We start from the raw sequence: 25221 nt of genomic DNA on the forward strand, positions 1-25221 counted from the left end.
TTTGGTGATAAACAGGTGGGACAGCCTCCTTGCCTTAGTGCCAGCAGTTGTAAGGAGGTTTCAGAGGGAGAAAACCTCAGTAAGCTCCCCATTGGCCCAGGAGGGCTTGGTTTTGGGTCCTGACCAGGCTTTTGGCAGAACCTCCTTGGATGTTACCTTGCACATATGATCTGCTGCAGGATCCAGTCCGATGCCCTCAGACAAAAAAGCTAAATCTAGCAGCATGGATACCGAGAAGAAGCTGCTAAGGAGTAATGAATTTTCAGAGTGGCTTGTGACAACCCTGATGTGAAGTAGGAAGAGGGTGATGAGGACTATATACTTGAAGGTCTGGAAACTCTTCAGTAGGTGGTACAGTGAGAGAACCTGAGTCCCAGATCTCTACAGCGTTGTTAGCTTTCCTGCAAACTGGGGCAGACAAGGGATTGGCACATGCAGTATATAGGCAAAAGTATTTTGACGCCTGCCTTTACACGCACATAAACTTTAATGGCATCCCAGCTTTAGTCCGTAGGGGGTCAATATTGAGTTGGCCCACCCTTTGCAGCTAAAACAGCTTCAACATTTCTGGGAAGGCTGAGGGAGAGGGAGAGGGAGATTTTCTACTTTAATATCAAATTGTATATAATATATTTTCAAGTTTTTTTTTTCCTTTTTGGGGGGCAATATTTTTCCCAGGAAAGTAGAGTTACCCTTTAAATGCTAGCAGTCCACTGTACTGTATGTGACCTGGTATGGGCCTACTGGTGTCCCTGCACAGCAGAGCTTAGAAAAAAAAAAAAGTTAGAGGAGACAGAAACACAAGGAGCAAAAAAAGTTTTTCTACATTGAAAAACATGCTGATAGGAAGAAAGAAGAGAGGAGCTCATCAGCCTGCTTCCTCTTCTTTTTCTGTCTAGTGACAGACTGTGGAGAGACAAGGCCCATAAATGTAAAGCCTTGTACACACGATCAGATTATCGGACAAATATTCGTCCATCTTTTGGTGCATACTAGTCTCATATTGAAAGTGAAGAGGTTACTCAACATACGGAAAATATTCGTATGACAGAATACAACTTCAGAAGTGACGTCACGTGTTGAATTGTTTTGTACATATTCTCTCGTTTCCTAACATGCGTAGTCCTGTGAATTTTTTTTACTAATTTTACGAAAAATCTGACATCATGTTAACTCACGCGAAAATTTTTATAGCATTCATCTTCAGCTTTTTGTCGTCTGAAAAGTTAGAATTGGCTTTCGAAAGCACTATACTAACAATTAAGACCCCTTTCACACTGAGGGCATTTTGCAGTCGCTATAGCGTTAAAAATAGCGCCTGCGAAACGCCCTAAAACAGCTGCTCAATGCACTCAGGCTTTCACACTGGAATGGTGCACTGGCAGGGTATCAGAAAAAGTCCTGCCAGCAGCTTCTTTGGAGCAGTGAATGCACCGCTCCTCCACCGCTGCTCCCCACTGAAATCAATGGGGCAGCGCTGCAATACCGCCAGCAATACGCCTCTCCATCTGCGTTTTGCGGGTGGATTTACCCCCCTTTTCAGCCGCTAGCGCGTGGGGGGGGTGTTAAAACCACCCCGCTAGTGGCCGAATAGCGCCGCTTTACCGCTGATGCCCTAGGCGGCGCAGTGTGAAAGCTCTCTTAGGCTGGGCTCAGGTGTTGTTTGCAGCTCCACATACCCAAATCGCGCCAGGAAGCTTACACTGCACAGCACTAATCACAGGCAGTGAGACATTTCCCGATCTGTGTAGCCACGAATAAGGAAGTGTCTCACGGCCTGCGATTAGCGCTGAGCAGCGTAAGCTTCCTGGCAGGATTGAGCATGTGGAGCTGCGAGCACCCCTGAGCCCATCCTTACGAACTATCAGAAAATCTGCAGATTTTACTTAGGATTTTCTTATTGTGTGTACGGGCCTTTACTGAAGCATGAGACACCAGGTATTCTGCGGTGGCAGACATGGCCGTACTGTGTGTCAGAGCTGTGTAAATCCCCGGTCAGGATGGATAAGATTATGCATCCTTTTGTTCCTATTGTTATACAGGATTTATAGAGCGCCGACAGTTTGCACAGCGCTTTACAACATTAGTGCAGACAGTACAATTACAATACAATACAGGGGGAATCAGAGGGCCTTGCTCGTTAGAGCTTACAATCTAGGAGGGAGGGATGTATGGGATGTTTGTATTTAGCTGTGTGCCTGGAGCTCAGCTCCAATCAGCAGATCCTGGGAGAGTCCAGGGAGAGAGCCCAGCCTTAATGGTCACTTACCTTCCCTGTACAGCCTCCCATATACTGTGACTGAGCACACTTACCACCAGCTGTGCCAGTCATGACACTAGAGGAGTAGACAAGAGGAATATGTGGCTGTCACTCACCTGGTTCATAACCTAGAAGAGAACGAGGAGAAGAGAAGTGAGCACTGTCCTCTGATATTATATATATATATATATATATATATATATATATATATATATATATATATATATACACTTAACACATGTCTCTGGAGGAATGGCACCTCTCACCTCAGGGTTGGCCTCCAGTGGTAACCAGCGCATAGCCTGCATGGTGTATTCTGTTCTTAGTCCCTATGGAAGTTCCTGTCACAGCACTCCACAGCCTGCTGCCTACTAAACTTCACCCACGGACTACTTGACTTCACAAACACGGGGGGGGAGCCTCCAATGCCACCTGCACAGCAAACTGTTATTCGTAGTGGGGCTAGTCACACAAGATTACAATTAAAAAAATACACATAAAGCAGACAAGACGTATTCATGCGTTTCCCAGCGCAGAGTGTTATATGTCCTATACAGGATAATGGAGCATCCCCCTTGTCAGCTACAAATGGACTCTTCCAGATCACGAAGCGTGTGTGGTGGGTAGCAGGGCATTGGCTACCGGTGGTGGGTGACGTAACGTAAGGCTGAACCGTCCAGTCATTCTACAACTTCCTGACTCATGTGTCCGCCCCTTGTATTTGATAGGCCAGAAGTAGCTCGTTGTGGGCGGTTCCAATGGTTGTTTCTCCCTATGTAAATTAGTCTTGTGGATTCAGCACCCTGGGTTACTAGTAAAATCGCAGTATTATGCGAAGTGGCTTTATATAGACGGCGTGTACATTTGTGTGAGTCTTTTACATTACACGGCAATGTAGGCAGTGCTTCACTGGCCTGGGTGCCAGATACAAACATGGTGGCTGCTGTCTCAACTTGCGATCATGTGATTTAGAGCTCATGTGACAGCCGCTGGGCATGATGGGAATTATTGCTGGAACTGTGGTGTAAGGATGTTGGAGAGAGAGCTGTCAGGAGCAGGTAGGTGGGTGGGGTGTGCTGAGATCACATGTGTTTGTATTGCTATGGATGAGGTGGCAGAGGTCCAGGGGCAACCCCCGTGTGTGCAAATGTCTCTGGTTGTGTATGTCACAGGAATCCTACACTTGTGTCTATAGTAGTTCTCATCTGTCACAGATTACTCTTCAATTGTACAATCACTGACATGGCACACACATACTAAAGACAAAACTTTTTATTCTATTTTGAGATATAACCTCTGTCTTTTTTTTTTTTTTTTTTTCAATTTGTTTTTACATCCGTGTCCCATTGGAGAGGTTTCACTTCACTTCACTTCCTGTCTCCAATCCAAAAAAGGAAGTTAGAGGAAATCCTTCCAAAATGAGGCTTTGTCACCCTGGTTGAGAATCCCTTTTTATTTTTACATTTGGGTCACTTTTATTCCTATTATAAGGAATGTAAACATCCCTTGTAATAGAAGCATGACAGCACCTCTTAAATGTGAAATCTGGGTTCAAAAAGACCTTAGATCTCATATTTACACTAAAATGTTATGTTGATGTTGCTTTCGCCCTCCAATGCTATGGAGCTGAGCGGGGGCCATCTTTCCCTCCACTGCTACAACGGCTCTGGTAAATGGCGGAGATGACCGGAGCGTGGCAGGAGGTAGGCCCCTCTCCCGCCACCAATAAAAGTGCTCTTGCGGCAAATCTGCCACAGAGACCACTTTTACCTTAAAGAGAAACGCATGCCGTTCATGAAAATGCCAGGGTTATGGCAGCTGGCTGCTGCCATAAAAACAGTATTTAGTGTCAAAGTATGGACGTACAGGTGCGTGAAGTGGTTAATAGGTGAGTTTTTAGTGAAGGCTTACCGGGTAAAGGGAACCTGATATAAGATGTAGTAAATAGCCAATCAGATGATGGCCTATGTCTACAGAGGTAGGCAGGAGCACTAACTGCCTAACCTTCACCCTAAATGGACAAACCTTCTGGTAGCTTCAAAATATGTGCAGGGGAGTACCCTCTTCTGAAGAGCAGTGCCAGAACAGATGTTTGGAAGAAAAAAATCTGGGAAAACTGCGAGACTCTAGTACCAACGGAAGATAATCTTGTAGCCCTGCTCCTGATATTTGTTGACTGTGGATGACTTATGTGCAGGTAGGATGGCTCTTTAAGGTTGAACAATGGAGAAGGTCCTACCCAACTCGCACTCCCATTTACGTATTTAAGAAAGAATGTATCTTGGCGGGAGAGAGTTTGTACAGCGTGATGGGAGATGAGAAGTGTAAAATAATCATCGCATAGGTTTTAAAAAAGAGTAAATATAACAAGCGGGATTGCGTAGATTTCATCCTTCTTGAAACTTAGACAGAGGGAAGAAAGTGCCTTTCTAGTATGAGCAGAGGTGGGCTATTTTCATTCTACCTAAAGTGACACTGAAGGCGGACATCCCTTGGGGTGGGAGTTTTTTTTTTTTTCAGGGGTATTCAACTAGTTTTAGGTTTAAAAAAAAAAAAAAAAAGTAAAGTGCATACCTGGGGAAAATGGCAGAGTTGGAAACATATTTGGTTTAGATATGCCATGGTTGATATGTACAATGTTATTATTCTTAATGCATCTTGGTGGTCCCCCCCCCATTGTTATGGATATAACCCATGTCGGATGTATTGTTTGTAAAATATTTTTCTGCGCAATAAAAAAATCTTTAATAAAAAAAAAAAAATATATATATATATATATATATATATATATATATATATATATATATATATATATATATATATATATATATATATATATATATATATATATATAATATCTCTATCTCAAGCAGAACTTGTTTTAAATTAGATTTAACCGTTTCATAAAAGTTACGTTCCTGGCATGCCGTTACTGCTAACTGCCACATTTGCTTGTGCTCTCAACCAAACTGTCAAGCCATCAAATAGCTGCTGTTAAAACTGATCGCATGTGCAACATCATGGTAGTTGCAGATCAAACAGAAGAAAAGATGGCAGCTTCCATGGCTGAAAGGCATAGGAGGTTTTAGTTCCACTTTCACTCTTACAGATTGGATGATAACAGATGTTAATACTGTGAGTACACATTGTCACAGGCCTGCTCTAAGCCTTCATTCACATCTAGTAAGCACGTATGGAATCCTTTTATACAGGCATTTTGTTTGCTCATGTACACGTTTTTCTTTTTTGCTTGTTTTGCTTTTGAATGTGTTTGCAAGCTGCTGCGTAGGAAGAGAGAAGGAGGATACCAGAAAAGAACAGTCATTTAGGTGCAAAAGTACACAAAAACATTTTGTGTTGTGCATTTCCACGTGCTTCCATTAAAGTCTGGGACCAAAATGCGCAAAACATGTCTGCAAAAAAAGCTCATGTACTTTTTCGAGCTTTGAGTGACAGCTCAGAGATGTGCGCAATTTGAAAAGAATAGGGATCCTAATGCTGAATGTTGTTCTCTGGGTGCAGGGCTGGTGCAAGGATTTTTGACACCCTAGGCAAAACCTAATTTTGCCTCCCCATTGGCTCCGCCCCTCACTCCACCCCCTTTGCCGTGCTAATGTGACAGGAGGTGGTGCTATACCAAAAGCTTTGGCTCTGCTTCCTCTATAGCGCTGGCTCCACTTCTAATTACACTAGCGGTCAGATGAAGCAGCTGCCTGAGTTAGTTACAAGCTGCAGCCTGCAGACGCGTAGGGAAAACAGTTGTCGGGCGCCCCTAGGCAGCAGTGCGCCCTAGGCGGCTGCCTAGTTTGCCTAGTGGTAGCACTGGCCCTGTCTGAGTGAGCCCAGAGTTGCTCTTAAAGCAGAGATCTCTCCAAGGAACACTGCAGGCTCCACATTGCATTCTGACTTTTAGAAATGAAAGGTTACGCACATGCATGGCGTGCACTGGTTTCTGTCAGTGAAGAGAAAGCTATATCTACTTTCCATTATAAAGTGGCCCATAGTGTACGGATTTATTATGAGAAGTAGCAGGGTTTCCTACCTAATGTTATTAACCAAAGAGCCATCAGTCTAATAAAATTTTTCTTACAGGCTTCGAAAAGTCCAGCAACTTGATTAACTCTTTACCACCTGACCTGTTTGCGGAACTGGTAAGTCATTTTACATTAATAATGCATTTATCAAATCTTATGTGTTTTATTGATAAGGCTGAATTATCAGTATAACTTTTAATTTTTGATAGAATGATCAGGGATGAGAACCTCTGCCGAGGCCAGGACAAGGGGTTGGCACGAGGGACAGCTGCCCTGGGCACTGTGGTATCATGTGAGCTGTGGGGGGCTACACCAGGAGTTTGGGGGGGGATGATTTGTGTTGGAAGGATCAATAGCATGGGGTAAGTATTGTTCTAGGAGGGGAAATCGGGGGGGGGGGGGGGGGGGGGTGGTTAAGAGTGGGGTTTTAGGGGGATTTGTGTAGGTGGCGAGCAACAAGATTTATGCTAGGGAGGTGGATTTGGGGGGATTTGAAGTGACCGGGGGTGGGGGGGTGGAAGCATGTGTACTAGAAGGGGACATTCTGGGGTAGAGGATTTGTACTAGGAAGGGTGTTTTTGGTTTTTTTTTGGGGGGGGGGCATTTGAGGCATGTGGGGGGACAAAGATTTGTTCTGAGGGGAAATTTTGGCAGGGGGCGGATTTGTACTGGGAGGAGGGCAAAATTATACCTAGGGGTAAACATGTAGATTAGTGCTCAGTGCTTTTGTGGGTGTTTTTTTGCTAATACATAATGCTCATACATATTTTTGCTAATACATAATGCTCATACAGTTTGGCATGTTCACCCTGGGTGCTAGGTGACCTTGTCCTAGAACTGGTCAAGTCTCTGTCTGTATGCCTGTTGCTGAGATATCCCCTCAATTGTTGCCATAGACGGCAATGATGTTTAGTAGAGAATGGAAGGGCTAGACCCTCTGTCAGGTTTGTACAACTATGTGTTTTGACCAAAATTTCCCCTAATTTCATGGTTGTCAGACAGAATGGGGTTTAAAGAAGACTTGACCTGTGGAAGATGGACACAAAATAAGACAAACAGAAGAAGTTGCTCTACTGTAGTCCCCATTATTGCTTTACCTTTGGGCTCACTGCAGTTGATCTTTTCCCCATTATTAAGTTTTACACTTTCTCTGCATGATGGCAGACATAATGGTAGAGTTGCAGGGATTTGTTTTCTCAGATCAGACCCCCAGCCTCCCCTGTAGACTAGTGATCTGATGGTTGTAATATTCAAAAATTGGCAGAAGAGGTTCAGAAAGCACAGACTGAGGGGGCAATGAACATTAGGAACAGAAAAAAAAAAAATTCTAGAACATCTGGCAGAAAAAAATGCTCATAGTAGCTTGTATTGCACAAGAGTTCAGGAGAGTTTATTTGCTCCCCTCACTATAATCAATGTACACTTGAAAGCGCCTAATGCTCCTAAATGTGCGTTTATGAGCTTTTAGCTTTTTTTTCTGCCTGAAAACGCCTCTCAAAAAAATGCATTTGTGATGGGTTTCTTTTTCCGCCTCTAAAGCCTCTTGAAATATGTTTCTAAAAGTCCTAATGCGCATGGACACATAGGATAGCATTGAGCGGTTACTAAGGCAGGGGGAAAAAAACCCGCAAAACTTCTATAGAAGCAGGAGGGTACATGCACACTGGCTTAAACACTGCTTCCAGAGTAGTTTTGCCTGTAGAAGCAGCTCAATGTCATCCTATGTGTCCATGCACAGTGTGCATGAAATGGGATAGAAGCACGGATATCTTGCACTGCACTTCCTCAGTTACAGATTCCTCTCCAGCCAGAACAGTAAAGAAGCGATATCACCAAATATCTTGAGTCTAGAAATCAACAGGCAAAGAGAATTTTGAACTAAGGCAGCAGCCCTCAGCAAAAGGGATGATTCACATTGATAGTGACTCGTGTGTGTGTGTGTGTGTGTGTGTGTGTGTATTTTTTATATATATATATATATAATATATATATATATATATATTATATTTTTGTTAATTGTTGGATAAAATGGCAGTATTTCTGAGACAAGCCCCTAGGCTAAATTCACATTGCTTCTACATCTTTTTTTCAAGCACACCAGATTACACAAAGTGTTCATATTGTGTTTGTGTTATTTGGGTACCATTTAAAAATGGATGGCACTGCACATTTTACGGCACGTTACTGTGACCCATTATGGATTGAACTTTCTGATCTGTTCAGAATTTCATTGGTAAAATGATAACAGGGTTTCTTCATGACTAATTAACACAGTGGTACAATAACCTGGGATCCAAGAAAGCAAGACCTGTTAAACGCCTATTTAACCTTCTGTGCTTTAGCCCTGGTTCACACTGGTGTGATTTCAAAAAATATTTTCAGTACTACTTTTGGGGATTTTGGGCTGCGATTTACATTGACCTCTGTGCAGAAACCTGTACAGATGTTTCTGAAATCGCGGCCGAAATCCGGAATGACATGCGGGAGTTCACTCGCACGGCTTCATTCCTGCAGCTTTACATGTTTCTATATGCAATAATGGAAGTCACATGCACTTGTTTTAAGGAATGATCTTAAAATGTGTTTTGCATGTTTTTTAAGTAGGTTTTGGATGGGACATTTTCATCAGTGTTTTATTACAACAAAAAACTCTGGAGCCTTTTTTTTCCTCATTCAGTACACTTTTTTTTATTAAAGTAAAACTAAAGGCAAAAAAATCTTTGTCTTTTCTGCATATAGCCATCACGTTTGCTGAAATTCTTTATATGTACATAGAGGATATGGAGAGAACTGTGTCTTCTTACCAAAACAAATCAAATGTTTCACATAGATGTTAATATCATTTACATTAAGAAATGTTTTCACATTTTCTCTTTTTTTTTTTTTTTTTTTCCCTAGTGTCAGCAAATTGTTTCTTGTCTACAGTGTCAGAGTGTTGGGGTGGATCAAACTCATTTTTGTCAGGTATGGGCTTAAAGTGATTGTTAAGGTTTGTTTATTTTTTTTTTTCTATGAAAATAACAAATGTTATACTTCCCTCCTCTGTTGCAGTGGATTTGCACAGAGCAGCCCAGATCCTCCTCTTCTCGGGTCCCTCTTCTGTGCTCCTGGCCCCTCCCTCCTTGGTGAGTGCCCCCACAGCAAGTTTGCTATGGGGGCACCTGAGCTGAGTCACAGCTTCCTGCATCCATTCAGACACAGAGCCCCGGCCCCGCCCCCTCTCCCCCCTGATTGGCTCGCTGACTTTGACAGCAGCAGGAGCCAATGGCACCGCTGCTGTGTCTCAGCCAATCAGGAATGAGAATCTCAGACGGAGACGTTCATGGACATCGCTGAACTAGATGGACCTCAGGTAAGTGGAAGGGGGGCTGCTACACACAGAAGGCTTTACAACCCCTTTAAAGTACATCTGGGGTAAGAAGGAAACTTAAAGTGGTTGTAAACCCTTACAACCAACTTTGACCTTACAGGTAACCCTAGATTAAGGCTCACCTGTAGGTCCAAGAAATATCTCCTAAACCTATACGGTTTAGGAGATATTTACCCAAAGACAGCCAGCAGGTTGCAGATCACGGCGATATGCCACAAGTGTCTGCTCTCGTGCGCATGCGTGGAAGTGACGTCATCGCTGCTCCGGCAAATCATAGCGCCGGAGCAGCGAGACCCGGAAGTCAGGATGGAGGACCGCTTCGGGGGCTTCGTTCTCGGGTAAGTTATTCATAATGAGCTAGTATGCTATGCATACTAGCTCATTATGCCTTTGCCTTGCAGGGTGTGTTTTTTTTTTTTTTTTTTTTGCCTTTACTTCCTCTTTAAAGAAGTGGCTGACATTATGACATTGTTCGCAATGGCAGGTGTGGACCTGTTAGCTCTGGTGTGTTCCAACCAGACTTCTCCGGGACTTCAGGTTTCCAGAATGCTCAGTCAGAGCTGTTCCATGACAACAATGTTTTGGTAGGTTAAACATTAATCCAAGTTAACAATTACTATTAGGAAATAGGTACTTTGTAAAACTCTAATAGGACATCCTTATGTGTTACCAAAGATGTATATCCCACTGTGCCCTTTTCCTGTCAGCTCAGTGTTGGAAAATGCCTGCTATTGTAGACCTATGCCTCTTGCCTTCTATTTTACCGATTATCCACAAAATTTCCAATTCCTGTCATCTTTATTAACAGAGATTTCAAGCGATTGGTGTGGAAGCCAGCATTGATGAAGTTAGAAACGTGATCAGTGCAGTGACCTGCCTGTTCAGGTAAACCCATAACACTGTAAAAAATTGCACCATGGCACAAAGGTATTTCTGTTGGAACCAATGGCCAATTAACCCAGCAGAAATACGTTTTATATACTGTGTGTGTATGTATGTGTGTATGTATGTATGTATGTATATATATATATATATATATATATATATATACTCTGTGTTTCTCAACTCCAGTCCTTAAGGCACCCCAACAGGTCATGTTTTCAGGATTTTCCTCAGATGATAAAGCTGTGGTAATTACTAAGGTAGTGAAACCTGATCAAATCGCCTGTGCAAAATAATGGAAAGCCTGAAAACATGACCTGTTGGGACTCCTTGAGGACTGGAGTTGAGAAAAACTGATGGATATCTATCATAAAGTGCGCACACCCCTCATATTTTTGTAAATATTTTATTTTGTCTTTTCATGTGGCAACACTGAAGAAATTACACTTTGTTACAATGTAAAGTAGTGAGTGTACAGCTTGTATAACAGTGTATATTTGCTGTCCCCTCAAAATAAATCAACAAAGCCATTAATGTCTAAACTGCAGGCAACAAAAGTGAGTACACCCATAAGTGAAAATGTCCAAATTTGGCCTAAAGTGTCAATATTTTGTGTGGCCACCATTATTTTCCAGCACTGCCTTAAAGAGGAAGTAAACCCTTACAAACCACTTTGACCTACAGGTAAGCCTAGATTAAGGCTTACCTGTAGGTCCAAGAAATATCTCCTAAACCTATATGGTTTAGGAGATATTTGCCCGAAAACGGGCACCGCTGTCTACGGCGCATGCGCCGTAGACAGCGGCGCGCAGGCGCACTAAACGCGGCAGTTCCAAGACTGGAGCTGCCGCATTTGTCGACTCCCGTGCGCATGCGCGGGAGTGACGTCATCGCGGCTTTGCCGAATGACAGCGGCGGAGCTGCGAGACGCCACTCCCGTGCGCATGCGCGGGAGTGACGTCATCGCAGCTTCGCCGCTGTCATTCGGCGGAGCTGCGAGACGCCACAAGCAAGATGGATGCGGCGGACTACAGGGGACAGCGGCGACTTCGCTGGCTCCTGTGTCAGGTAAGTGACACATAATGGGCTACTATCACCACGATTGTTAGTGTGAGAGCAATAATTCTAGACCTCCTCTGTAACTCAAAACTGGTAACCTGTAGAAATGTTTTAAACGTCGCCAATGGAGATTTTTAAGTTTGTCGCCATTCCACGAGCGGGTGAGTTTTGAAGCATGACATGTTGGTTATAAATTTACTAGGCGTAACGTTATCTTTCGCAATCTAGAAAACAATTGGGCTAACTTTACTGTTTTCTTATAAAAAATATAATGTTTTGGGGTTCTAAGTAATTTTCTAGCAAAAAAAAACTAACCATTTTTAACTTGTAAACAACAAATCTCAAAAAGCGGGGTCGATGTTTAAGTGGTTAGATGACGGCAGAATATCAGCCAAAAATCCCAAAAAAACACATGATACAAATGTTATACAGTATATTAAGCTGCAGTTCAGTGAGTAATATAAGTATTTAGTCCCCAAGCAAAACATGACTTAAGCTGGTCATACACCTATAGATTATCTGCAGATCTTCTATGGTGAGATGGAAAAAGTGCAACAGATTTCTCCATGTATGCTAAACTGTGTGGATAGAGGAATCTCCCACTGGGCCAAGCTTCAGTATCTTGCTAGTTGGCCCGCTGGCTCTCAACCTAAACAATGCCTGCACCCAATCAGAATGCTCATCTATTGTGAGAGCCAGCTTGCCGACCAGCAAGATATAGAAACGTGGGCCAGTGGGAGATTCTTCCATCCACACGGTTAGCGTAGATGGAGGAATCTGTTCCACTTTTTCCATCTGACCATAGAAAATCTGTAGATAATCTATAGGTGTATGGCCAGTCTTAGTACTTGGGGGAGAAATACTTGTTGGCAAGCACAGAGGTAAGATATTTATTGTACTTGGTTACCAGGTTTGCACACAACTCGGGAGGGATTTTGGTCCACTCTTTCTGGTTTTTTTTTTTTTTTTTTTTTTTTTTTAAAGCCAGCAGCTACAAATACTGCAGCTGCTGACTTTTAAAATAATGACACTTACCCGCCCAGCGCGCCCGCGATGTCGGCACCCGAAGCCGATCTCTCGATCGTCTCTCGGGTGCTGCCGCCGCCATCTTGGCTGTGGGAATCAGGAAGTGGAGCCTTTCGGCTTCATTTCCCAGTTCCCTACTGCGCATGCGCGAGTCGCGCTGCGCAATAAGGATGGTCCAGCTGTCTCTGGGATCCGTGTGTTTCCCAGCAGGCAGCGGGGGTAGACCTCCGCTTTAAGAATTTCTCCTTTTTAAGTTATACTGTTGTCATGCCTATGTGTCACCACTGGGGGCTGTATTGAGTATTCACCACCTGATGCTGGAAACAGCACTGTATCAGAAGCCCTAATTTCTACTCTCCATCGGGCCACAAGCAGATCCTCCGGTAAGAAGGGGGGGGGGTCTGGTTCTCCTCCTGTGCCCCCAATGTTGTTGTTTTTTTCCCCTTCAGGGGACTTGTATGCCAAAAGTATTTCTTTAAAAAAAAAAAAGACAGACCACGCGGCTGCTCGGCGGTAGATTTATCGCCTGCAGGGCGCCGTTCGCACGGGAAGACACTTTGTTTTGAAAGAATGGGGGGGGCGTAATTAGCACGAGGGGGGCGTGGCTAATGGCGTCAGAAGCCAGCCACACATAGAGGAAGTTGTTAAAACCCTGTGTGTAGCTGCTGCTGGCTGTGGAGGGACACATGAGCAGGAGGATGGCTTGTTTCAGATTTGGTGATACAGGCATTCCGTTTGACACATTATACTTTACCAGGCTAGGTATTAATGGTAGCTTGTGTAAAAACAATTGCAAATCAATTGCGTGAACTCCGCGCCAAGAAGCCAATAAATAAATGTGTAACAAAAAGCTGCACCCTTGATAGGGAGTGTAAAACTCCTCAATGATGTGATAATGGTGATTTATGGGGCGCTGTAATTAATTGATTTAAATAGACAAATTCAAATCCTACTTGGTGAGCCATAGTGATAGCAAAAATAAATAAAAAAACAAATGTAATATAAATATAGCATAAATGAATGCTTACAGTGTATCTATCAAATTAATACCATTTGTGATCATGTGGCTACAAAACAATTAATTCCAAACTGATTAAATTGTTTGTAATCTTATATTCAAAAAGTCCTATCCATGTAACACAAAAATCTATAAGATTAGTGATTCCAAATCCACCAGCATAGAAACTCTTGCAAGATGTGAAAAAAAATTCTTCCAAATAAGTTGCATACACCTTCACCAGAGATCTCAACAAACGACACCCAATCGTGATTGAAAATGCAGTCTGCTTACCAGATCCGTTGACCACTTTAATTAAAAAGTAAGTCAAACAACACCTGTACAGGTTTGTGCCTATTCACATGAATAATGGCATGGGTACATAGGAAAAAATCTCTCCCTCTTCACAGACTCAAATGGGATATATGGAAAGAGCAAGAAACATCCATAGCGTAATACTGTTTTTATTTAAAATAAAGAGTTTAAAATGTAGCCAAATGGCTCCTTGGTGTGCGCCTGACCCGGCACTGGGGCTGCTCGCCTTTCAATTTGGGATTCGCTGGCAGGAGTATTCCCACTACGAGCCGCCATTATGGCGTGCGTTCCAAGCCGTCAGGCTGACAACGAAGGTACCGGATATTTATTTTTGCTATCACTATGGCTCACTAAGTAGGATTTGAATTAATTTATTTAAATCAATTAATTAGAGCGCCCCATAAATCCCCATTATTAATGGTAGCTTATAGCGCTGGCCTATATCCTAACAGTGTACTATCTTTTGCTGGTAGTGCCTCTGCTTTGTGCTTCAGGCTATGAGTGGTAAAGGGACCAGGAACTCCTCTAAGGGTTCTAAAGGGGTCAATGGTTTCACAACAAACTAAATCCATTTCCAAAAGAATGTCATCCTCCTCTGAGAGGGATGCCACTGGTCAGATTGAGCCGTCAGGGGAAACTGTTGTTGCAACTGTGCTAGACACTTCAGTCCCTGTATATATCGCACAACAGGTTTTCTTCTACAATTTGTAATTTGGAAAAGAAGATTTGTAATTTGTAAATTTGGAAAAGAAGATGTTATCTCTCCATAGTGGGGCCAAACATAGCAGATCCCCATCTAGTGCTCAGGACCCTCTTATTGAGGTGCAGGAGGCTGGTGATCAGGTAGATCTTCCCAAAGATTTGGAAGATACTTATTTATCTTCCGAGGACCCTAATATAGAAGGAGTAGCATCACAAGACAGGTTGCTTGTGCTCTCTTACTAAATTGGATGTCAAGACAGATGGGTGGCTTCTGCAGTTTCTCTAGGTTATAAACTAGAGTTCCGAGAGTTTCCGCCTCCTCATTTTGTAAGGTGAAATGTTCCCAAGGATCCAGAGAAAAAGTCTTTCTTTCTAGCTCTGGATCATCTATTATCACAGTCCAGTCCAGTATCCACAGTTTTTATTCAAACCTTTTCACGGTTCCAAAACCAAACAGAGAGGTAAGACCCATTCTAGATCTCAAAGATCTGAATCGGCACTTGAACATCTGATCCTTTCTCATGGAGTCAATTCGATCGGTTGTTTCCATCCTGCAAGGAGGGGAGTTTTTGGCTTCAATCGATATCAAAGATGCATATCTCCACGTGCCAATATTTCTCGCTCACCAGAAATTTCTCCGCTTTGAAATAGAAAATTATTATTTTCAGTTTGTGGCCCTGCCTTTCGGTCTAGCCACAGCACCACGGGTGTTCTCAATAATTCTGGCACCTCCTTTAGCCAGATTAAGGGCTCAAGGCATAACTGTCAAAGCCTATTTAGACAATCTACTTTTAATATATTATTCAGTCTCAGGTCTAAACCAGAGTCTGGTCACAGCTGTAAACTACCTGGAATCTCTAGGTTGGATACTCAACCTAGAAAAAAGATAAATCCTCAAAACCGTTAACGAGATTACAGTACTTGTGGCTAGTCATAGATACCGTACAGAAGAAGGTATTCTTAGCCCAGACAAGAATCGATTTATAGGACTAATTTAACTCAAGCAGAGAAAAATCCTTCCATTTGGTTGTGCATGAGATTGTTGGGGAAAATGGTGGCCTCCTTCGAGGCCGTCCCTTACGCGCAGTTTCACTCAAAACTGCTTCCAAGAACCATCCTGTCGGCCTGGAACAAAAAGGTTCAGGCCTTGGATTTTCCAACACGCTTGGCTCCCGACGTATGTCAGAGCCTAAATTGGTGGTTGCTATCCAGCGACCTCCAAAAGGGAAAATCGTTTCTACCAGTTTCCTGGAAGGTGGTGATAACAGATGCCAGTCTTCTAGGCTGGGGAGCAGTCCTGGAAGAAGATTCTGTCCAGGGGAGATGGTCCAAGTTAGAGAGGACCTTAGCTATCAACATTTTGGAGATTCGGGCAGTACGTCTGGCCCTAGAGTCTTGGACAGTCAGACTACCGGATTGTACTGTCAGGATTCAGTCCGACAATGCCACGGCAGTGGCTCACATTAATCACCAGGGGGCACGAGAAGTCATGCAGCCCAAAAAGAGGTGTATCATGTTCTAGCTTGGGCAGAACACAACATTCCTTGCCTGTCGGCAATATTCATTCCAGGAATAGGGAATTGGCAGGCGGACTACTTGAGTCGCCAACAATTATTTCCGGGGGAATGGTCTATTCACCCTGACATCTTTCTAGCATTATGTCAGAAATGGGGTAATCCGGACATGGGCCTGTTCATGTCCAGATTCAACAACAAAGTCGACAACTTTGTGTCGAGAACGAGGGTTTCCGCTAGCATGCGGAACAGGCGCATTTGTTTTTCCATGGGATCAGTTTTCACTGATCTATGTGTTTCCTCCAGTTCTGCTACTTCTGTGTCTTCTTCGCAGGATCAAGCAGGGGCGAAAGGAGGTAATTCTGGTGGCCCCAGCATGGCCCAGAATATCTTGGTTTGCCGAGATCATAAAGATGGCAGTAGGAGTCCCTTGGACGCTGCCATTATGGCCAGACCTTCTCGCACAAGGTCCGGTATGCCATCCTACCTTACAGTTGCTAAATTTAACGGTTTGGCTATTGAGACCCACATTCTAAAGGATCGTGGGTTGTCTCTTTCGGTAGTGTCTACCTTGATTAATACCAGGAATCCGGCCTCCAGAATCATTTACTATAGAGTCTGGAAGGCATATGTTTCTTGGTGTGGATCCAGGGGTTGGCACCCCAGGAAATATGTCATAGTCCTCAGTTTTGTAGCCAAGCAATACAAGTGTATACCAAGAAGGGAGGGACCTCTGTGTCCCCTGATGTACATTAAAGAAAAGGATTTTACTGGTAAGCTGTTTTAAAAATCCTGTTTTTCTTGGGGATTGAATACCTATTTTACTCACTGTCTCTTCTGTCTCTATTATTTAAATTAAACTTATGATAAAAATGTATTCATTTCTTTGTAAGTGTGCAAACTTACAAAATCTGCAGGGGATCAAACAATCCCCCCCCCCCCCCACACACTAATATGTATGTATGTATGTATGTATGTATGTGTGTGTGTGTGTATGTATGTATGTATGTGTGTGTGTGTGTGTGTGTGTGTGTATATATATATATATATATATATATATATATATATATATATATATATATATATATTATATTATATTTTGTGTGTGCGCGCAACAGTAACACATGCTGCATGTGTTGGTGCAATGCAGTGTCAATCATTCTGAATGCCATTTCAACTCGTCGTGTGACGCATGTATTTCTGTGCAGTGCACTACTTTTTGGCACCATATCTTTTAATGCATAGCCTTGTGCTGCAACGCATATTCATCAGCAAGGTGCATTGGATTGCAGAGTGTTTTGCAGTAACTCTCGCATTACAGAAACACCATAGTGTGAATGGGCCTTTAGAATTATCTCTGAGACCATTTCAGCATGCTATACCCACAATCTTGCTCTTTTACATATTCTGTGCTGCTAAATTATGAGCCTTGTATGAAAACTATGGGCCATACATTTATCACATAGTTTTATAGTGCATTCTTGTTAATGTGCATCAAACTGTGTTTTAGAATTTTTTTTATTTTTTTTTCGATTTACTAACTGAGCACAGTTGACCCCCTTTTTATTTATTTTTTATTTATTTTTTCCCCCTGTATCTTGCACCAGTTTAACAATAGTTTACTCTGCATCTCCAATAACGAAATCCTTGTGAGACAGGCTTCCATGTCGGAGATCCTTCCTTCTTTCTCTTTTTTTTTTTTTTTTTTTTTTAAGATGTTGGCAGGAACAGGATGATATACAGAGAACAGCAGGGCAATAAAATACTCGCTAGTTTGCATGTGTTGCTCCTTTACTGACTGGAGGAGATGCAATGCATCCAGCTGGGAAGGGAGCAACAGATGAAAGCAGGTAATTTTATTGTATATTTTAGCAGTGTTTCTCACTAGTGAGGTGCTGTCTGCAAAAGAATCGCTAATGTGACATGGACCATATGTGCAAAACTGTGAAATGCAAATTTGCTGGATTACCCATGGCAAACTGTCAGCTGACAAAATGAAGAGGAAAAGTTGCTATGAGCAGTACCAGCAGCTCTTTCATATGTCCATATGATATGTTGTATGTATTTTCTGGTGGCTGCCTTTACTTCCCTGAAAATGCTGGCTTTCTGGATGTCATGCACATCCAACCGCATCAATACTTTTCCTGAAAATAGTTTGTAGATTAAATGTGCTGGAGTGACTCTGAAATTCATGATCTGCATGCTTGTCTTTGGTTTCAGAAGGTTAGCTACGGCATCCCCCATATTAAGCCCAGCAGTCATTTAAATGATGGGTCCATCACGAGTTGGCATTGCACATCAGAACAGGTGGTAATAGTATCTGCCAATCCTACCCCTCAGATGTCTAGTCTGGCTATCTTGGGGATTCTGTGGAGTTTGTGAATTTGCTGCTCTTGTTTGTTCTCATAGCTCCACAGATTACTCAAACTAACAAACGTCCTTCTGCAAGTGTCATTAGGTAGTGTAAAACTTACATTGGAAGGATCTGTATTATGTTTTTTTGACCAGCAGAGGGAGTTAAGCACAGAAGTTCACAGTCCAGTTAGAGTCTAACTGGACTAGAGCAGATAACATCAATTACTCAGTTTATTAAGTTATGTGTGCGAGTAATTGTTTCTTATTATGTGCATGTATTAATTAAGAATTGAATACCATAATATGAAAGTTTTTATAAGAAGACTATTACACATTTCTATGTAAATTGTATTTGCCGTCTGTATTCCATAGGGGAGATTTCCCTTCACTGCTTGGTCCATAGCCAAAACAGGAAGTGGGAGAAAATCTGTTCACTGTGAGGGAATGCCTGTCCCCAGAACTAGTGTCCCCATTGGAAGATTTCCACTATATTACTGTTATGGGAACGACCCAAAATTTGTGTTTTACTTTTACTATCAGTGATAACAATAAACATAACATGGAGGGGAGGAATCTCCCTAATGGGGGAGCAGACAGTAATAAAAGTCTGATGGGTGTTCTAATCCCTCTCCCCTCTATCCAAAAAAAAGGTTTTGCTTTTAGTTATCATTTAACCCCTCACAATCTTTTTAACTTTCTCTTCCCCAAAAGTTTTTTTTTTTTCTTTCCCCTGCAGTTGTACTTTAATCTTTAGGATGGTACACTCAGGGCCAAGCTTACCATGGGACCCGGTGGGACCATCTGTCACAGGCAGCAGTTTCAGGGGGGTGGCAAATTGATGCCCACCAGCTAGCCCGCTCTGCTGCTTATCCCACTGTGAGGAAGCCAGGCACCGAGGTAACAGGAGCATGTGGGCAGAGCACTCGCTGCCCAGGGAGGGAGCAGTGAGTGAGCGGGCAGGCTAGTCAGCAGGTGAGCGAGCTTGCTGGCCAATCGGCAGGCCAGCGAGCGGGGGAGCAGAGTGATGACATCATCTCACCGTCCGCCCTGCATCACTGCAGTTCCACCCTCACTGTGCAGCTGCAGGCAGCAGAGAGATTACATAATCTCTCTGCTGCCTGCCTTCACTCTGGGACATAGCAAGTGACAATCCGCAATGTGTGGCAGATGACTTGGCAAGTGACAATCCGCAGTGTGTGGCAGGTGACATTGTGGCAAGTGACAGTCTGCAACAGTGATGTGACAGTCTGCAGCGTGTGGCAGGTGACATCACAAGTGACAATCTGCAATGTTATCCAAAATGTGCAATGTGTTGTGGCAGGGGACGTGGCAAGTGACACGCTGAGGGCTCCCACTGATTCTGCATTATGATGAGTTGTACTATTAATTTTATATAACAACGCAATAATAGAAATAATGCACTTCAATCATTCTTTTTTGCGATACTGCAAAGCATCGCTTTAACTGACAATTGCATGGCCGTGCAACATTGTCCCCAAACAAAACTGATGTCTTTTTTTTCCCCCCCACAAATAGAGCTTTCTTTTGATGGTATTTGATCACTTCTGTGGTTTTAATTTTTTTGCGCCATAAACAAAAAAGAACGACAATTTTGAAAAAAAAAAACTATTTTTTACTTTTTGCTATAAAAAAAAATTGTGTGTATATTGTGTGTGTGTGTGTGTGTGTGTGTGTGTGTGTCACGATCTGGAGTCAGGCTCGGAGACCAGTAGCTATAGCAGCAGAGCAGATATTCACACAGGTCACCCTGGCTGATGGCACAGGTTCACCTGAGGTGCGGGGTCTAAGCACTAACCGGTATTCACCAGAGCTCCCAAAGGTGGAGATGGGCTTGGCTGCGTGTTAGTGCCAGGTCGCGGTCCTCAGGGTAGCCCCACCAGGAGGTGAGCAAGCCGGGGGTCTGCCGGGTTAGCAGATATAGCAGGTAGAGATCAAGCGGAAGCGTAGTTGAGAAACAAGCCAAAAGTCTGTAACCAATAGTTGCAGGTTGGGATTCAGCAGAAGCGTAGTCCAGGAGCAAGCCAAATGTCGGTAACGAAAGGTAGCGAGGATACGGTCGGCAGCAGGAGAGATAGAAGCAAGATATTTGCTGGTAAAGGCACAATATTCTGGCAAGGAGGAAGTGCAGAGACATGGCTTATATCAGGAAGTTCATGGGAGGAGCAAAGGGTTCAAGGTTCAAGGCAAACAAGATTCAAGACAAGATCACTAAAGGAATTGTCCAAGGAGCTGTCCAGCATTCCAGGTGGCTCAGCAAGCAGAGTCACTGCCAGACACACCAGAGGTCCCAGGTTCAAGCCCAGGTCCTAACTGTGTGTGTGTGTGTGTGTGTGTGTGTGTGTGTGTATGTATATATATATATATATATATATATATATATATATATATATATATAAAATTTCTTCATCCGTTTAGGCCAATATGTATTCTTCATTTTTTTAGCGGGACCACGACATTATGGTGGACATATCGGACGCTTTTGACACATTTTTGGGACCATTGACGTTTATACAGTAATTTATGCTTTAAAAATGCACTGATTACTGTGTAAATGTCACTGGCAGGGAAGGGGTTAAATGTTTATTGTGGTGGGATGAGACTGACTGAAGGAAGGGAGCGATCTGTTCCTAATCACTAGGAACAGCAGTTCTGTCTCTCCCCCCTCCCGCCCTGTCAGAATGCGGATATGTCTGTTTACATTGACAGATCCCCGTTCTGGCTCTCTGTGGAGCGATCGCAGATGGCCGGCAGACATCGCGGCCGGCAGCCACGCACAGGTCCTTTTTATATTCCTACACCCATGTATAGAGCCATGACACGCAAACGAACTGAAAGATACTGAACCTCCCCTATCAAACGCAGCCACTTGTGCCCATTAAATGCAGCTATCATTTCACTAACCACACACACACACACACACTGCACGGGCCGCCACTGGTGCTGTCAGTTCCTTGGCATTCCTGTTTGCACCTTCCAGCACACTAAGAGTTAACAGTGGAATGTGCAAAGGGAAGCCCAGGGACCTGTCAGCACGGAGCGAGAGGTGTAAGAGTACAAACACATTTGTACTCCACTTACTGTTGTTAAAATTACTTTGTTTGAATAAATGCCGTGTTACAATGAATGATGTGGATCTTTAACCCATCACCACTGGAAACAATCATGGAAAAACAAGGAACACCCGGTGGATGAAGGACATTCTGTGGGCATTTAGAATATGAATGAGATCTAAAGCCCGGTTCAGACGGTAAGGGGTTTTTTTTATTTTTATTTTTTTTCGTTTTTTTTTAACAACCCAGCAGGCTGAATGACAAAAAACTAGGGAGCTAGGGCGAGCTTGCTGTACTAATGAGTACACTACCGCACCACAACTGCGTGCATTGTGTTCTATTCAGTTGAATGGGGATAATTTTTGCTGCACTGCATTGCAAAGCCTTATGGCCCCACTCTGCTGTCGCATGTTTTTACCATACCTCCCCCAACATAAAAGTGTAAATCAGGGGTGGCCAACCCGCGGCTCTCGAGCCGCATGCGGCTCTTTGATCGGTTTCCTGCGGCTCTTGCGTTCGGGCTGGGCCGATGGTTCAGTGGGCTGGTTTAGTGACAGGCAGCCCGAGTCTCTGCACTCCTCCGCTCCTCCCACACATCAACAGCCAATCAGCATGTAGTGTCCCCAGCCCGCCACATTTGAATACATAGGCGCTGGAGTGAGGCTGAAGGGGGGCAGAGGAAGGAGAAACACGCTGTATCTGAAGCCGATGAGATACAAAAAGGTATGACCACAAGTGTGCAGGTTACTGATCTGTCCTCCCTTCTCCCTCTGTCTTGCTCTGTACTTTTTTTTTTTTTTTTTAATAACTGTTTCACCTGAACACTGATAAGATCTGCTCAGCACATTCTCTGTCTATTGATAGTGTGACACACGGCTGGCTGTTAACCATTTCAGCTTCTTTTCACTTATTTATCCAGAGCTCTGTGTGTGCTGCATGCTTTCTGTGATGTTTTTTGGAAGAATTTACTGCTAGTTCAGGCTAGAAGACCCATTAACTGTTTATTGTTATCCTGACCAGTTCACTGTTTGTAAGACAATTTGTATTTTGGAAATTAGATGAGCTGCTGTCTTCTGTCACATGGATGTACTTTCAAAGGAAGATTACTGACTTGATGAAAATGACTGGCCTGTGGTCTTTGTAGTGTTAAAACAGTGTGTGACATTTACAATAAATCCAGCTGAGCAAAAGTATGTGTGTATGAGGAAGGGATGGGGTGATGTTCATGTGTGCCCATGCGTATGATGTGGCTCTTTGCGGTAACTCGGTAAAAAATGTGGCTCTTGGTCTTCGTCTGGTTGGCCACCCCTGGTGTAAATGATGCCTTTACGTTTGAAAGACCTGAACCCCCCCGGAAAAAAAAAATGTATCTACAGCCCTGTACTCAACTCTAGTCCTCAAGGCGCCATGTTTTCAAGCTTGCCGTTCTTTTGCACAGATTTGATCAGTTTCACTGCCTTAGTAATTACCACAGCTGTTTCATCTGAGGAAAGTCCTGAAAACATGACCTGTTGGAGTGCCTTGAGAAGTGGAGTTGAGAAACACTGCTCTAAGGCTCCATGCATACTGAAGCTCAAAAAAGCTTTTTCTGGACGCCAGATTGCTGGCAGAAAACGCTGGTTGAAAAACGTGCTTTTAACAGCGTTTTGTACTAGCGTTTATGGGCGTTTTCAATAAAAATACACAGGACACTCCAAAAATCCCACAGTGCATTCCAAACTCCCACAATGCATTGAAAAGATAGAATGCTGAACACTTTACATTTTATGAGCATTTATCGGCCTTTGTCTGTTTTTTTTTTTTTTTTTTTTTTTAGCGGTGAAAAACTGCACTTTGAAGGCAAATTTCTGGCGCTCAGAAAAAAGCCCATAAACTCCACTGCTCCCTAAAGCTAAAAATGTCCATGTGAGCATGAACACATAGGCCAACATAGAGGGGAGTTTATGGGCTTTTTAAAAAAAACGCCCAAACTCAAACTGCAGTTTATGCGCTCCAGTGTGCATGGAGCCTAAGGCTAGGTTCACACTCGTGCAGGGCTGCGTGTAAATTAGACGCTTTTTCGCACTCGCAGCAGACATGTTGAGGCAGCTTTTCCTGTGTTGGGGTTTTCCTGCAGCTGTGTTTTTGGAAAAGGTGCAGGGACCTTTTCCCTGCGTTTTCCATAGGTTCTAATGAATGGGCTGCTGTGCCTGTGAAAATGCGGCTGCCATGAAAACAAAATAGTTTGCACCTAATCTTAGTGGGCATACAGTGCTTAGTGCCACCTTTTTGTGCTAGGAAGCTCCATTCATCTGCCCGCTAGGAAATGGATAAATACTCTGAACAGAAGGGCTGGCGACTTGGCGTGCTCTTGAATAAAAGTATTTTATTACTGCAAGGTACAGAGTGTATGCTGACTTGTTTTGGCTAGAGCATGATGGTTTGATGAAGGCTCTCTAGCTGAAATTCCCTAGCTGACAGCTGAATGTAAACAAAAGTACTGGTATCATTGCCCAAATATGGCAATGGCCATATTGATGTGAATCTCTTGGCCAACAGCTCAATGGGGCAAGAGGTCCATCTTTGGTTGCTAGGTTGCTCTAGACAGATGGCTATAAATACACTAAAGATGGTGTGTGTAATATGGACACTCCAGTCTCAGTGCTGAGAACCACCATGCAAATAAATTCATATAGCTGTTTATGATGGGTACTGACTCTTTCACAGGTATTGACACTTGCATGCCTTTGTCTATGATTTTTATGACGTCTACATGTTCACTGTGACTGCTAGGTCACTGCTATTTACAATATAATGTTAAAATTGTAACTACTCACTTCCAGACCTAGCCTTTTCTGGCACTTTTTGGTTTAAATGTAACAATCTGTATTTTTATACTTGAAAATTGCTTTGAACCTCCAAGATCTATATACACATATAATATAATTTTTTTAAGCAGAGAATAAATTGGTGGGTGTTATAATTTATTATTTCACACTGAAAAAATTCCAAAGATCTTATGCTGAGTAAATGGATACCAAACACGTCACACTTTTAAATTGCTCATGCCTGTGCAATGGGCTTGAAAAAGTATTCACACCCCTTGAAATTTTCCACATTTTGTCATGTTACAACCAAAAAACTTAAATTTATTTTATTGGGGTTTTATGTGATGGACCAACACAAAGTGGCACATACTTGTAAAGTGGAAGGAAAATGATAATGGCCATATATATATATATATATATATATATATATATATATATATATATATATATATATATATATATATATATATATATATATATATATATATATATATATATATATATATATATAATGTGTGTGTGTGTGATATATATATATATGTGGCATTGACATCCAGGTAAAACCGGAAGTGATGTTAGGTCATCTTTTCCGGGTTACCATAGCAGAGAGCCCATCAAAGCCGATCCCGACAGGAGAACCCTAGAAAGCCACGCTGGGGGGAGGGTGGTGTCGATCAGCTGCAGGCATCCTACTGGTATATCCACCCAAAGTCCAGTGACGTACGTGTACATCACTGTTTCGTAAGTGGCTGCTCAGCATAGTACACTGCTATCAATAGCAGACTAATCGTATACTTTAAAATAGTTGGTAAGCTGGTATAGTTACATT

The 25221-nt window shown here is 42.9% G+C and overlaps 1 protein-coding gene across 2 annotated transcripts in view; it reads left to right on the forward strand.

Annotated features, from left to right (window-relative positions):
- The first annotated feature begins 3161 nt into the window (after positions 1-3161).
- COMMD6 (COMM domain containing 6) overlaps positions 3162-25221 on the forward strand; it is a 30373-nt gene continuing 8313 nt past the window's right edge. Inside the window, exons 1-4 of one of the 2 annotated variants that reach the window (XM_077483114.1) lie at positions 3163-3318; positions 6353-6411; positions 9193-9258; positions 10473-10549. In XM_077483114.1, the coding sequence (XP_077339240.1) occupies positions 3291-3318; positions 6353-6411; positions 9193-9258; positions 10473-10549 (230 nt within the window). In that variant the 5' untranslated portion in view covers positions 3163-3290. Of the gene's footprint in view, positions 3319-6352; positions 6412-9192; positions 9259-10472; positions 10550-25221 lie in introns of both variants that reach the window. The other variant, XM_077483116.1, reaches the window with a different exon arrangement.

Source organism: Lithobates pipiens, unplaced genomic scaffold, assembly GCF_037356315.1.
Source record: "Lithobates pipiens isolate NorthernLeopardFrog02 unplaced genomic scaffold, aLitPip1_a1.2 Scaffold_16, whole genome shotgun sequence".
Lineage (NCBI taxonomy): Eukaryota > Metazoa > Chordata > Amphibia > Anura > Ranidae > Lithobates > Lithobates pipiens.